General features: G+C 62.3%; 1 protein-coding gene across 2 annotated transcripts; it reads left to right on the forward strand.

Annotated features, from left to right (window-relative positions):
- Positions 1-2,373: 2,373 nt before the first annotated feature.
- PAK4 (p21 (RAC1) activated kinase 4) lies at positions 2,374-12,438 on the forward strand (the record flags this gene model as incomplete). Of its 2 annotated transcripts, XM_079723599.1 has the most annotated exons (8): positions 2,374-2,592; positions 5,332-5,793; positions 5,986-6,426; positions 7,739-7,872; positions 8,149-8,275; positions 9,417-9,542; positions 10,820-10,954; positions 11,475-12,438. In XM_079723599.1, 8 exons carry the CDS (start codon positions 2,389-2,391, stop codon positions 11,628-11,630), a joined length of 1,785 nt encoding a protein of 594 aa, XP_079579725.1. In that variant the 3' UTR covers positions 11,631-12,438. The 2 variants fall into 2 exon arrangements, with proteins under 2 accessions (XP_079579725.1, XP_079579726.1); XM_079723600.1 differs by lacking the exon at positions 5,332-5,793 and having other exon boundaries at positions 2,389-2,592.
- Between the last annotated feature and the right edge of the window lie 940 nt (positions 12,439-13,378).

Raw genomic sequence — 13,378 nt, forward strand, 5'->3', positions numbered from 1 at the left:
AGAGCGGAGCGGGTAAGATGGGGGAAGGTCAGCCTGTAGGGATGAGGCTAGGAGCTGGAACTGGGAGAGAGTCGAGGGCAGAGAAACCTGGAGAGAGGAGAGGACAGGGTAGGTCAGGGCCTCTGGCAGGTGGGCCAGGAATGGAGGCCTGGGCGGGCGGGATAGGCAGCGTTCTGGGGGCTGGCATGCGGGAGCGCCGCTGAAGGGGCTCCTGGCTTGGGGGGTAGAGAGGGGGCTGGGGCAGAGGGCCCCTCCCCCTGGCCAGGCCTGTTCCACCCCAGAGCAGGCAGGGAGACTGGACCCCTGGGGGAGCGCCGGCGCTGGTCACCTGCTGGCCGGGAGGCCCAGGCCAGTTGAGGCAGGTTGGCTGCTGGGTCCCCACCCGCCTCCCACTGGGCGGCTCCTGCTGCCAAACCGGTTCCCCTGGATCGCTGCCCACTGATGTCCCTACCTCTGGCCTGGGGATGGCAGCCTCTTCGTCCTTACCTCACAGAGCTGCTCCGCGAAAGGAGCCGGGAGTGGAACCAGGGGCTGCAGGGGCCGCATCCCAGACACACGCAAGCATCCTCGCTAGGTCACGAGACTTACTGAGCTTGGGGCCGACCCTGTGCTGGGCACTGTGCCATGCTCTGGGGAGCCAGCCATGAACCAGACAGAAATCCCCACCCAGTGCATTTCCGCTAGTTCTTTGGGTCTTAGTTCACACGGACCCTCTTCTGGAAAACCTCCCTTATCCCCAGCCTGCCATCCCTCCAGGCTGGGTCTGGCGCTCTGTGACCCCAGCGCCGACCACTCTGGGCCGTCAGAGGCTGTCTCAGTCACCGCAGTATCCCTAGCACCAACCAGTGCAAGGCTGGCACAAAGGAGTGGGTTATTGCTGAATGAATGAACGAACGCATAATGGACAAATGATGTTTTCTTCCCACTTTACAGATGAGTAACCCGAAGCCCCAAGAGGAGACATCTCGTGCCCAAGGGCACTTCTAGCACAGCCAGCATCAAACCAGGTCTGTGGGACTCAGGGCCCGTGTGTGGGTTGGGGGGCAACACCTGGCCCCCTTCCCCAGACGTGGCTAGGAGTCATCCTAATCATCAGAAGAGCAAATGCCGACGGGGCCGTCCCTCCGTGTCCAGCCCTGCACCCAGCTCTGCTCGTATTAAGTCATTAATCCTCCCGGCAGCCCTGTGGGGGCTGATCCAAGGCACAGACAGGTTAAGTCACTTGCCCAAGGTCACACGTAGTAGGCGACAGAGAGAGATGTGCACTCTGGCCATCTGGCTCCCCTGCCCATCATTTCTGTGGTCCCCCTATGGGACACCACCATCACACATGTCCTCTTCAGCCCCTTTGGTTTTTAAATCAGCTTTTATTGAGCATTTACTCTGTGCTGGTACTGTTCTGAGTACAGGACTGGAGACCACAGGCCCTAAAGACAGGGACTGTTTGGTCTGTTAGTATCTGTTATGAAGTGGCTCTTTCCCCTCTCTGTGATCTTGGTGAGGAACTTCCCTCCTCTGAGCCTCAGTCTCCTCATCTGTAAAGTGGGCATATAGCAGTGAGGCTGCCTACAGGTCACGCATAGGACAGGGGCTTGGTAACCATTTGTTGAACAAGTAACCAAAGGTATGTGGTGCTTCCAGCCCAGAGTGCAGGCTGGCAAAGCAGGGATAGTGTCAGCGGCCTTTAGGAACCAGTCACTGAGCACATACTGTGTGCTGGGCATGACCGAGACAAGGGAGTGGGACGCCAGGAAACTGGGCAGGTGAGACCTGGCCTGGGGCACTGAAAGTCTAGTGATGGGGGTTGTAAACACTGAACTAGTAAACACAGACTGAGCAGCAGAATTTCCAGAAGTTAAACATGCTATGAAATGTGATGGAAGGACAGTGGGGAATGGGGACTCTTTTTCTTGGGATGTTCAGGAAAGGAGTCACCAACGACTCTGACACCTGAAGGAAGGGAGGGAGTGGACCATGTGTGTGGATACCGGGGAAGAGTATTCCCCACAGAGGGAACAGCCAGTGCAAGTCCCTGAGGTTTGGAAGCCAGTGTGAGTGACAGGGCGAGACGAGAGCAGAGGAATGATGGGGCGGGGCGGGGCCACGGGACGACTGAGCTTCTCCCCTGAGTGAGGTGGAGCCACAGGAGGGCTCTGAGCAAGGGGCCTGACTTGGCTGTTCACGGGGTCCCTTGGGCTGCATGTGGGGGACAGACTGGGGAGGGGGCGCGGGGGAGTGGGGAGACCAGGGAGGAGAGGAGGATGGATAGCACCAGGGCTGGGCCAGAGGATCGAGGAGAAATAGCAGGTTCTGGCGAGCCGCCCCCTCCCACAGGCCTGCCGGCAGGAGCCCAAATCTGCGCCCTCACCACGCTGAGAGCCTGGCGCCATGTTTGGGAAGAAGAAGAAGCGGGTTGAGATCTCGGCACCGTCTAACTTTGAGCACCGCGTGCACACGGGCTTCGACCAGCACGAGCAGAAGTTCACGGGGCTGCCCCGCCAGTGGCAGAGCCTGATCGAGGAGTCAGCTCGCCGGCCCAAGCCCCTCATCGACCCCGCCTGCATCACCTCCATCCAGCCTGGGGCCCCCAAGGTATGCTGGCGCCCACCACCGCCTCTCCTGACCCACGCCTACCCCCTCGGGGTGACCCCAGCCCTCAACCCCACACTTGACCCTGCGGCCAACACCTCCCCCTCCCTTGCTGACCTCCACACAGACGCGCCCCAATTCTCACCTTTCGCTCACCCCTCTACCCACTGATCCCTCACTTGGCCTCAACGCTGACCCCCCCTTACCTTGCTGAGAACCCTACACTGACCCTGACCCTCCGACAGTCCCCCACACCAGCCCCAAGTCGTGCTCCTGTCCTGGAGCCTCACGCCCTGAGGTCTGTGCTCCGCTCCCCAGCACCACAGACTTGTCCTGGGCCTTCACCAGGCTCCCATCTCAGGGCGAAGCACAGACTCGTTCCCTCATGGTGACTGCCCCAAGGGCTCAGGGCTGGGCTGGGGGAGCCCAGAGGGGGCTCCTGACCAGCCCCAGGGTCCAGGCCAGCTTCTTGGAGTTGGGGACACCGGAGCTGAGCCCTGAGGGCTGAGGACGAGGAGGAGTCATTGGGGCAAATGGTGGAGAGTCAGGGCTTTTAGTGGAGGAAACGGCCCACATGAAGCATTGGGGTTTTTTTGGTTTGGGTTTTTTCCCTGCCATCTGAGCAAAAGGGTGGAGTTGGGATTTGAATCAAGGTCCGTTTCCAAGGCCCATGTTCTTAACCCCTTTCCTGTCTCGGAGCACGGACTTTATCCGAAGGGCAGTGGGAACTGGGAAGGGCCACGGGAATGCAACCCGGGTTGTTCAGAGGGGTGGAGATGGGCAGGCTGGTCAGCAGGCTCAGCGCCCAGGGGCAGGCCCAGGGCTGACTCATCCTGCCCCGCCCCTCCCCCAGGGTCTCCAGCTGGCTGCCCACTGAGGCGTTCATGTGCCCCAGGCAGGGGGCTTTTGGATACTTTGAATTCTCTGCCAGTGCCTAAAAAAGCAAGAGACTTCACATCCAAATCTCTATTTCTGGCTTCTCCTGACAGATCGGCTGGGGCCACTGGAGGGGCAGCTGCCACCGCAGGCGGGGTGCCAGCTCTTCTGGGCCCTCAGGCCCCACCCAGCCCACCTCAGTTCCATCCCCTACCCGGCCCTGTGGCTGCTTGTCTGCTGGTGATGCCCGCACTAGGGCGCTTCCTAAAATCTAGCCCCTGCTCGGCCTGCCAGCCACAAGCCCTACCTGGGACTATGTTATCCAGGAGGAAGGGGCACCTTAAGTCACACAAAGGTGCCACACAGGCTGGCACTCTCCTGGGGCCCCTGTAGGCGCTCGTCTTTGCTGCCCTAGGCTGGGAAACTCCCTAGTCCTCCCAGACCCTCCCCCAACCCCCAGGGACTTCTCAACCTCTTTTTCCAGCACCAACGCCTGACCAGGTGTCTCCCTTGCTTGGCTGGGCCCCTGGGCAAGGCCAGGCCTCCAGGCTGGCAGCCAGGCCCAGGAGAGGCAGGGGGCAGGGGCTGGCCCCACAGGGGTACGGTGGCCTGTAGGTGGGTTTTGTGGGATCTGTGTTTTCTGCACATTTGAGGTGGTTCTGGCTTTAGGATGTCTGGCAGCCCATGTCCCTGCCTGCCAGTGATTGACAGCACAGGGCTGAGGGGCATGGGTTCTGCTCCCCTCAGCCTCCTCCCAGCCTGCCTGCCTTACTCACTCACTCATGGGTTCAGCAAATGCTTATTGAGCACCTTCTGCATACCAGCCACCGTTCTAGGTGCTATGGATGCAGCCAGAACAGAAACAGACAGGAGGAAACCGTGGCCTCCCTCGCGATCATTGCACTGGGGCAGCAGGCCATGGACAGCTGTACGCATGCTTTATGTCAGCTGGTTTTAAGTGCTCTAGAGAAAAGGAAAGCAGGGGAGGGGGATAGGGAGTGTTAGGGGCTGGCGTTTCAGACTACGGGTGGTCAGCGAAAGCCTCCAGCAAAGACCTGAAAGGGGGGTGTGCTGGGGAGGGGAGCTCAGGGCAAACTTGGGGGAAGACGTTCCAGGCGGCGTGAACAGCCAGTGCCTGAGGTTGGAGTGTGTCCGGTGTGTTTTAGGAGCAGTTAGGAGGCCCATGTGGCTGGAGCTGAGTCAGGGGCAGGGGGAACCCTGGAGGCTGTGACCTGAATCAGGATGGTGGCCATGGCGGGTGAGGGTGGATTCAGGACAGGCTTTACACAGGCATTCGCATTTGCCAGCCTTGCTCCTGGGGCACTCCTGCCCTCTACTTTGGGCCCAAACTTTTCTGACTCTCGCTTTAACCCACCCGCAGCCTCCAGAGGCACAGAGAGCATGGTTTGGAGTTAACAGCCCTGGCGGGCTGCAGGGGAGGAAGTGCCGAGCTGGGCCCTGGCCCCAGCATCCTGTAGTTTGCAGCTCTCCAGGGCTGATGACGGGGTGGCGTGGTCTCTGCCCTTCCTCCCCTGCACCCCACAGGGCAGGGACCGCCCCCCAGTCTGGAGAGCAAGAAAAAGCCGGGTGCATCCCGCCGGGGGGGCGACAGCCTGACCAGTGGGCAGGCTCTCCTCCTGCTCTCCTCCTGCCACCCATGGCCAGGTGCTGGGGGAGGGGCAGCAGGGGCCTCCCTGCTCCTGCGCGCCCCCCGCCCCGCCCTGTCATCACCCATGGCATTTCTTCATTCCGCCTCTGTCTTGTCTCTGTGTGTGTTGTGTTGTCCTGTCCTCGCGTGTCGGATACACGTCCTGTGTCCCCCTCCTCCTTGCCCGGCCCCCACCCCGCCATTGCCCCGGACCCCAGACCATCGTGAGGGGCAGCAAAGGCGCCAAGGATGGGGCCCTCACGCTGCTGCTCGACGAGTTTGAGAACATGTCGGTGACGCGCTCCAACTCCCTGCGGAGAGACAGCCCGCCGCCACCCGCCCGTGCCCGCCAGGAAAACGGGATTCCCGTGGAGCAGGCCGCCACGGCCAGAGGGGGCCCAGAGAAGGCGGGCGGTCAAGGCCGGGTCGCTGGTCGCAGCGAGGCGGGTGGCAGCAGTGGAGACAGGAGGCGGGTGGGGCCGGACAAGAGGCCCAAGTCTTCCAGGGAGGGCTCAGGGGGGCCCCAGGAGTCCTCCCGGGACAAGCGCCCCCTCTCTGGGCCCAACGTCGGCACCCCCCACCAGCCTGTCAGTCTGGCCAGCGGGGCGAAAGTGGCAGCTGGCCGGCCCTTTAACACGTACCCGCGGGCCGACACGGACCACCCATCCCGGGGCACCCAGGTAACTGCTCCCCCTGCCCCAGGACCGCCCCACTGTCCCCTTACCCGGAGCTTCCCCGTTGCCACCCACCGACTCCAACCCGTGCCCAGCCCACCGTCCATCTGCATCCTGACCACCATGTGTCTGTCCCACAGCCGGGGTCTCTGTCCCTCTGGCCCCTCCACTGACAGCCGCCTCTCTTTTCTGTTGCAGGGGGAGCCTCACAACGTGGCCCCCAATGGGCCATCGGTGGGGGGCCTGGCCATCCCCCAGTCCTCCTCCGCCTCCCGGCCCCCCGTTCGAGCCCACGGCCCCCCCAGCCCTGGAGTGCTGGGCCCCCACGCCTCCGAGCCCCAGCTGGCCCCTCCAACCCGCACCCTCACTGCACCCCCTGCACCCCCTGCCCCCGGACCCCCCGGACCCCGCTCGCCACAGCGGGAACCCCAGCGAGTGTCCCACGAGCAGTTCCGGGCTGCCCTGCAACTGGTGGTGGACCCCGGCGACCCTCGCTCCTACCTGGACAACTTCATCAAGATCGGCGAGGGCTCCACGGGCATCGTGTGCATCGCCACCGTGCGCAGCTCGGGCAGGCTGGTGGCCGTCAAGAAGATGGACCTGCGCAAGCAGCAGAGGCGCGAGCTGCTCTTCAATGAGGTGGGCCCGCTGCCCCTGCCCCCGCCCTTCACCTCTCCTCCTGGGGCTCCTCCGCCCCGTGGTTTTTGAGGGCATGTAGGGGTGAGGAGGGGAGAGGGCCTTTGGGGATGGGGTTCCCCAGGGCTGGGTTCTGGGCCCGGCTCCTGTCCTCACGCGTCACACCTCCCCAGGCTGTCTTCTCTGTCCCCACGGCCACGGCTGTCCTGTTCCTGGCTAGGCCCCGAGCCCCAGCTCCAGGCTCCCTCAGCCCCCTGAGCCCCACCCTCTGCGTGCCTTCCAGGCCCCTCATACCCACCAAGTCCCATTTTGGCCCCGAAACATGTACTCCAAACCTGCCTCTTCTGGTTCCCTGTCTCAGAGAGGCCCCGCCACTCCTGTCCCCAGGCCAGAGTGCTGGACCTCCCTGGCCCCCACCCCGGCTTGTCAGCCCTGAGCCCTTTCACTCCTTCCCCCATTTGCTGCTCGGCCCTGCCCCCTGGGCATTCCGCACACCGCAGCCAAAGGGCTGTCACACACCCCTTTACTACCCTTTGCAGCGCCCCCTGGTGCCCTCAAGACAAAGGCCTGGCCTCTTGGCCGTGCATCTGAGATCCGCCCCCATCTAGGCCTCGCTTCTGTCTGACCTCAGGCTTTGGCCCTTGGGGGGCTCATTACCAGTGAGCGTGTTGCAAAGGCAGACCCCTGGCTCCTTCCCGAGAGGAATCTGTTGGGAGCAGCCCCCGGCCTCTGATGCAGGAGTCCCAGGAGGATGTCACATCCCGGGTCGTCCGACTCTAGCTCTTGCCTCCTGACCTCTCCACACTCAGCTTTGCCCCAGTGTAACGTGGCCCCTGTGAGCATCGTGTTCCCCCAGCTCCGTGAGGCTTTGCCTTGCTAGGCCTTCCTGCCCCTGAAATCTCTTCCCCCACCCCCCACCACCGCCTTTTATCTGACCTGCCTAGTACCTGCTTGGCCTTCTGGTCTCAGCCCTGTGCTTAGACGCCCTTGTCCCAGCTCCCTCTCCCAACACCAGCCTGGCCATCAGCACCACTCGCGGCCCAGCTCAGGGCTGGTCAGAGACCAGCGTCAGAAGTGTGGGGTGTGTGCGGGGCGGGAGCACCCCTGGAATAGAGTGCAGACGTCAGGCCCACGCTGCCTTTGAGGTCTCTTGACTTTGGCCGTGGGAGGACAGCCCAGGGGGACCCCGATGAGCAGGAGTCGGACCCGCAGTGTGGCAGGGCCCACACCCAGGCTGAGAGGGAGGCGGGAGGGCTCCGGTGGCAGGGGCTGGCGGTCCTCCCTCCGCCACGCCGACCCGGCCTCCCACGCCCAGGTGGTGATCATGAGGGACTACCAGCATGAGAACGTGGTGGAGATGTACAACAGCTACCTGGTCGGGGACGAGCTCTGGGTGGTGATGGAGTTCCTGGAGGGAGGCGCCCTCACCGACATCGTCACCCACACCAGGTACTGCTGGACAGCTGGACCCTGTGACAGCCGGCCTGCTGTCTCCCCCGGCTCCCCAGGGTGGACCTGGGTCCCCTCAGACCTCTCCCACGATAGGACTGGCCCCCTCCAGACCCCTTGGGGTGGGGCCGTGTCTCAGAGCCAACGGGCTCTGTCCCCATCCGGCCCCCAGGGTGGCGCCATGTCCCCCTCAAAGCCCAGGGCAGTGTTGTGTCCCCCTTAAACCCCAGGGCGGGGCCCTGTCTGTCCCCGTCACTCACCCACCCACCCCCGCAGGATGAACGAGGAGCAGATCGCCGCCGTGTGCCTGGCCGTGCTGCAGGCCTTGTCCGTGCTCCACGCCCAGGGGGTCATCCACCGGGACATCAAGAGCGACTCCATCTTGCTGACCCACGATGGCAGGGTGAGGAACGGGGTGGCTTGGCCTTCCCCCGCCTCTGCCCAGCTCTCCCTCCGCTGGTAGGGGGCGCTCTGACCCCCGCGTTCAGTCTCATGAGGAGCAGTAAGTTCCTTCGTTCCTCGTGCAGCAGTCCAGAGTCGGGGGTCCACGCGAGTGGGGCCTCTGCCCCTGCGGTCAGGGGCTCAGGCTGGCGGGGGCTCTGCCGTCGTCACAGGCCGTTGGGAACTGTAGTCTAGCCCTGGGCCCAGAGAGGGGAGACTCCATTTGGGTGACCAGCCTCAGCTCTCGGCCACGTGAGAACCTGCTGCTAGCCTGGCATCCAGGCGTGGGCTGTGGACTCCAGTCCTGCCTCCCGTCTTCTGGACTGAAGTTCTGAGTCTGAGGTCCATGGATGAGCCTCACAATGACCAGAACCTGCATTTATATTCCAAGAGTGAACATGATTTTCAGTAGGAGGGGGCCCTTGACTTTCACCAAATTCTTGTTGGTGGTTTGCCCGCCCTCCCCCAGGAAAATTAAGCCAGTCAGCAGAGGCGGGGGGTGGGGGGAAGGCTCAGTTTCACCGGGAGTCTCCGTTGGGGTCCACAAACACCTAAAGATGTCTGCAGATGTGTTTGGGGGACTGTGTGAGCATGCTCTCTGGGGGTAGGAGGATCCATAGACATCCTCAAGAGTCCGAATAGGGCCCACGGTTCCAAAAAAGGTATAAATCCTTGGTCTGGGGACGTAGCTGTTGCAGAGGCAGGCTGTGTCCCCTTGTACCCACCTTGGACAGGGTTGCATCCCTCTCACACCTGCCAGCTGAAGGTGTGCTTCCTGCCGGGAAGCAGGGGCCCAGGGCACAGCATTGGGAGCCAGCCCCAGTCTGAGCCCCCGCCCAGCCTTTGGTACCCCTGGGACTCGGGCCACTTCCCCCGAGAGCCCCAGCACAGACCCTGTCACGGAGGCAGATGGTGCGACCTTGGGCAGGTGACACGGCTGAGGGCCCCAGCCAGGAGACGGCAGAGCTCCCCAGAGGCTCTAACCTCTGGGCAGCATCGTGGAGACCCAGGCGCGTCTGAGGCCGAGGGATCAAATAGGAAATGCCTCTGCTCAACCTGCCCCCACCAGCACCTCTGACCCTACTGCCTACGTCCTACTGCAGGTGAAGCTGTCGGACTTTGGGTTCTGTGCCCAGGTGAGCAAGGAGGTGCCGCGGAGGAAGTCCCTGGTCGGCACACCCTACTGGATGGCCCCGGAGCTCATCTCCCGCCTCCCCTACGGGCCAGAGGTGAGTCAGAGGCGGCCGGTCATCCCACTCTCGGCGCTGGTTTATGCTGTGACAGTCCGGAACAGCCAGAGTGCTGGGGGTGAGGGGGCTCGGTCCCTGGGGTCAGTTTGGGGGAGAAGTAGGCATGCCTGTGTGCACTCGTTGCTGACTGGGTTCTAGTTTGGAGCCAGGCCAGTGCTTAGCAATGGGAACAGAATGCTGAGCAGAAGTGGCCCTGGCCCTGGCCCTGGCCCTGCCTGTCAGCCTGGGGCAGAGGCCACAAACTGGCCGATGTGCTCTGAAGATGCTCTTGCAAGCATTTTAAAAAGAGAGCTCTCACGTGAAAGTCTGAATTTTATCCTCTGTCAGAAAACCAAGAGCTCTGGCCACGTGGAGGCCAAATTCCCACACGGCAACAGTCAGCAGGTGCTGAGGGGCTGCTCCACATTAGAAAGTGCAGGGGTGCCTTCGTCCTGGCCATAGTCCCCACCCATCTCTATTGCCTACACTGACCTGCTTCACTCCCTGCCGTTACCTGCCTGGTCTTTGAGCTGTGGCCTGTGGCCCTGAGGATTCCTCCACAGTCAGTCAACAAGGCTTGACCCAGGGCCTGGCCAAGGTACCCTTGGAAGCATATCTTGGGGGAACCTCAGGCAGGAGTGGGATCACACTGGGAGGGGAGGCTGGGAGGAGATTCTGAGGGACCGTCTCAGTCAGGACTGCCTGTGAGTGACAAAACCATCTCAAACGGATTTAGCAAAATGGAAAGCTGTGGGTCCCTAGAATTTTCCCCTTGTAGTCTTCAGTCAGGCAGGTGCTCCCCTGGTCAGAGCAGACATGACCCTGGCAACTCGAGGACACATCTCCCTGCCTATGAGCCCTACTGTTTTCCTGAATATTTTGGTTGAAGTCTCAGGGTTGACTGTGACTGGCTCAGCTTGGGTCCTGTGCCCGCTCCTGAACCAGTTACTGTGTCCGGACTCTTGCTGATGAGGCTACCTGGTCATGCTCCATGGACTGAAGTCGGGGAGAGGGGGTTCTCCAGAGGAGCCCAGGGGGAGGAGGGGGGTTAGCAAAAAAGAAGGGGGTAGATGCTGGGTGGGCAGAACCCTTCAGAGGGCTCCCTGGGTGAGGAGTGCATAGGGTCCGGCAGGCTGGGTATCAGCGAGGGTGTTCAGGGCCCAAGGATTCCAGGAGCGAAGAGGCAAAGACAGAAGCAGGGCCATCCCTCTGTGGGTGTCCCTCGAGCACTGGCCGTGCCTGCACAGCTCAGCCCTGCTGCCCCATCCCCACCGCAGGTGGACATCTGGTCTCTGGGGGTGATGGTGATCGAGATGGTGGATGGGGAGCCCCCCTACTTCAATGAGCCACCCCTCAAAGCCATGAAGATGATTCGGGACAACCTGCCACCCCGACTGAAGAACCTGCACAAGGTGGGCCCCTCCCGCAGGCGGCAGGCAGGTGGGGGTGGGGGGACAGGGCTCCACCCAGCCCCGAGCCCAAGCAGAGCGCTGGGTGCGGGCCGCACTGGGGTGTGGATGGCTCCCTCCCAAGGTGGCGCTTGCTGTGTGCTGGGTCACCCCTGTGTCCCCCAGGCCTCGAGTGTCTGTGTAAGCTCTGTGCCCTCACCACCCCACATCCTAGAGGTTGTGCTTAGGCTGGCCTGGCTAGACTCACACAGCATAGCCAGGTCCAGGAGAGGGGCCTTCGTGGTGGAGGAATTGCCTGGTGAGAAAGGGGCGCCTCCAGGGCCCAGTTGCTGCCAGGGTCCTGCCGAACCTTGGAAATGGGGAGGGAATGAGCCCCTGGGGCCAAGCTCCTGGGACCTCTTTGCCCTCTCCTTAGGCAGTAGATGTCAGCCCATTTGACAGAGGAGGAAACTGAGGCCCCACAGCGAGTGAGCAGTGGAGCTGGCTCTCAGACCCCCTGACCCTCTCGTCCTCCTCCTGACAGGTGTCGCCATCCCTGAAGGGCTTCCTGGACCGCCTGCTGGTGCGTGACCCGGCACAGCGGGCCACGGCGGCTGAGCTGCTCAAGCACCCATTCCTGGCCAAAGCGGGCCCGCCCGCCAGCATCGTGCCCCTCATGCGCCAGAACCGCACCAGATGAGGCCCAGCGCCTTGACCCTGAACCAAAGAGCCCCTTGGGTCACCCCTGCCCTGCCAGAGGCCAGTGGAGGGCCGGCCCCTGCCCCTCCCAGCCCAGGAGACACTCTGTATGGCACTGCCCTCCTTGCTGGGGGGTGTGCGGGACCCTACTACTGAACTGCCGTTTTGATTTTGTGACTTTTAAAAAAACGCAGGGACTTGTGGGAGCACACGAGGCTCCCAGGACCCGCCAACCCTCTGGGACAGGCCCGCCCCAGTGTTGTCCTGTCTCCAAGAAGGACGGGCGGCCTTCCCATCACTGGAAATCTGCAGTGGGGGCCGCCAGGGGTGGAGACAACACTACGAAAGAGGTGTGTGTGCGTGTGTGTGTGTGTGTGTGCGCGCGCGCACGTGTGTGTGTGTATACACGCATGTGTGCATGTAGAAGGTCCAGCTCCTCTGTCCTCCAGCCTGCGAGTGCGTGTCTCTGAGACCTCGCCTGATCCACAGCCCCTCCCCCCTGAGCCATTGCGGGGGTTGATCATGAATGTCTGAAGAGTGGCCTTTTCCCTTTGCCCCCCACCCCTCTCTGTGGCTGGATGCAGGGACGGGGTTCAGGGCTTCCCACCCACCCCCAGCCTCTGCAGAACATGACTACTGCACCTGGAACAGCCTCCTCTTTTCTAGAAGTCTATTTATATTGTCATTTTATAACACTCTAGCCCCCATCTGGGGACGGATGGTCCCTGTCCCGCGGGGTGGCACCAGGGACAGGACCACTGCTTGAAGAATCAGGTTCCTGCCCCCTCAGCGCAGCCCCGCCCGCCCCTCCCTCAACTTAGTTTTACAATTAAACCAGTTTCTTGTTTTGTGTGTGTGCAGTGTGCATAGAGGCCCCCCAACCCCCGTCCAGGCCGTCTTGGGGGGAGAATTGATGGGGAGGGGCTCTAGGGTTGGGAGGGAGGCCTGGCTGACCCCAGGATTCCAGCCCAGTTCAGGGCCAGGGCCGTGTCTGTGGGTGGGTGGGAGTTCCCGGTCCAAGCAGCCAGTTACAGGGCTGGATTGATGCCCCACAGGCCTGGAAGCGGCCAGTTTACCAGTCCATGTGCCATGATGACCAGTTTGCCAAATCTGCAGTTTGCTGGAAGCCTATTTTAAAGGTGGTCTGGAGTGCGTTCAGTGGGTAGGAACTGATCCTTGGTCAGCTGATGTTAGGAAACTGGTCAACAGGCAGATGGGCTGCTGGGGCATCGGCTAAGACAGATGGACCTGGAGCTGCCAGCCTCAGAAATATTCCACTGGCCATGTCCTGCCCTCCAGGCTGAGGCTGGGTCTCAGGGAGAGGAGAAAATCCGGCCGGCAGGAGACGGCACTGCTTCTGCATTTTGGGCAGTGACTGCCCCAGGCCAGTGTGGGCTCGGCGTGTGTCCTTCCCAGCACCCTGGGAGGTGTCAGGGCAGCAGCAGCCTCCTGGGGACACTGAGAGACCAAGGAGGGGACCCCCTTCCCAGAGCCCTCCGGAGTCCCCGGCATCAGGGACCTCAGTCTGGTTTGTGGGCTGGAAGTGTGTGGAGAGGAGCCAGAGAATCCGACCTAGTCCTGCCTCGTCCCCATTGTCAGCCCCCACCCCACAGCACCCCTCTCCACAGGCCCTGAGTCCCCCAGGGATCCGGGCACTGTTTCTGTGACAGCCTGGCCAAGTACACACATGATCTAGATGGATAAACACAGATTTAAAGCATAGTGCAGGACGTCCCTGGTGGCGCAGTG

Source organism: Hyperoodon ampullatus (assembly GCF_949752795.1).
Source record: "Hyperoodon ampullatus genome assembly, chromosome: 18".
NCBI lineage: Eukaryota > Metazoa > Chordata > Mammalia > Artiodactyla > Ziphiidae > Hyperoodon > Hyperoodon ampullatus.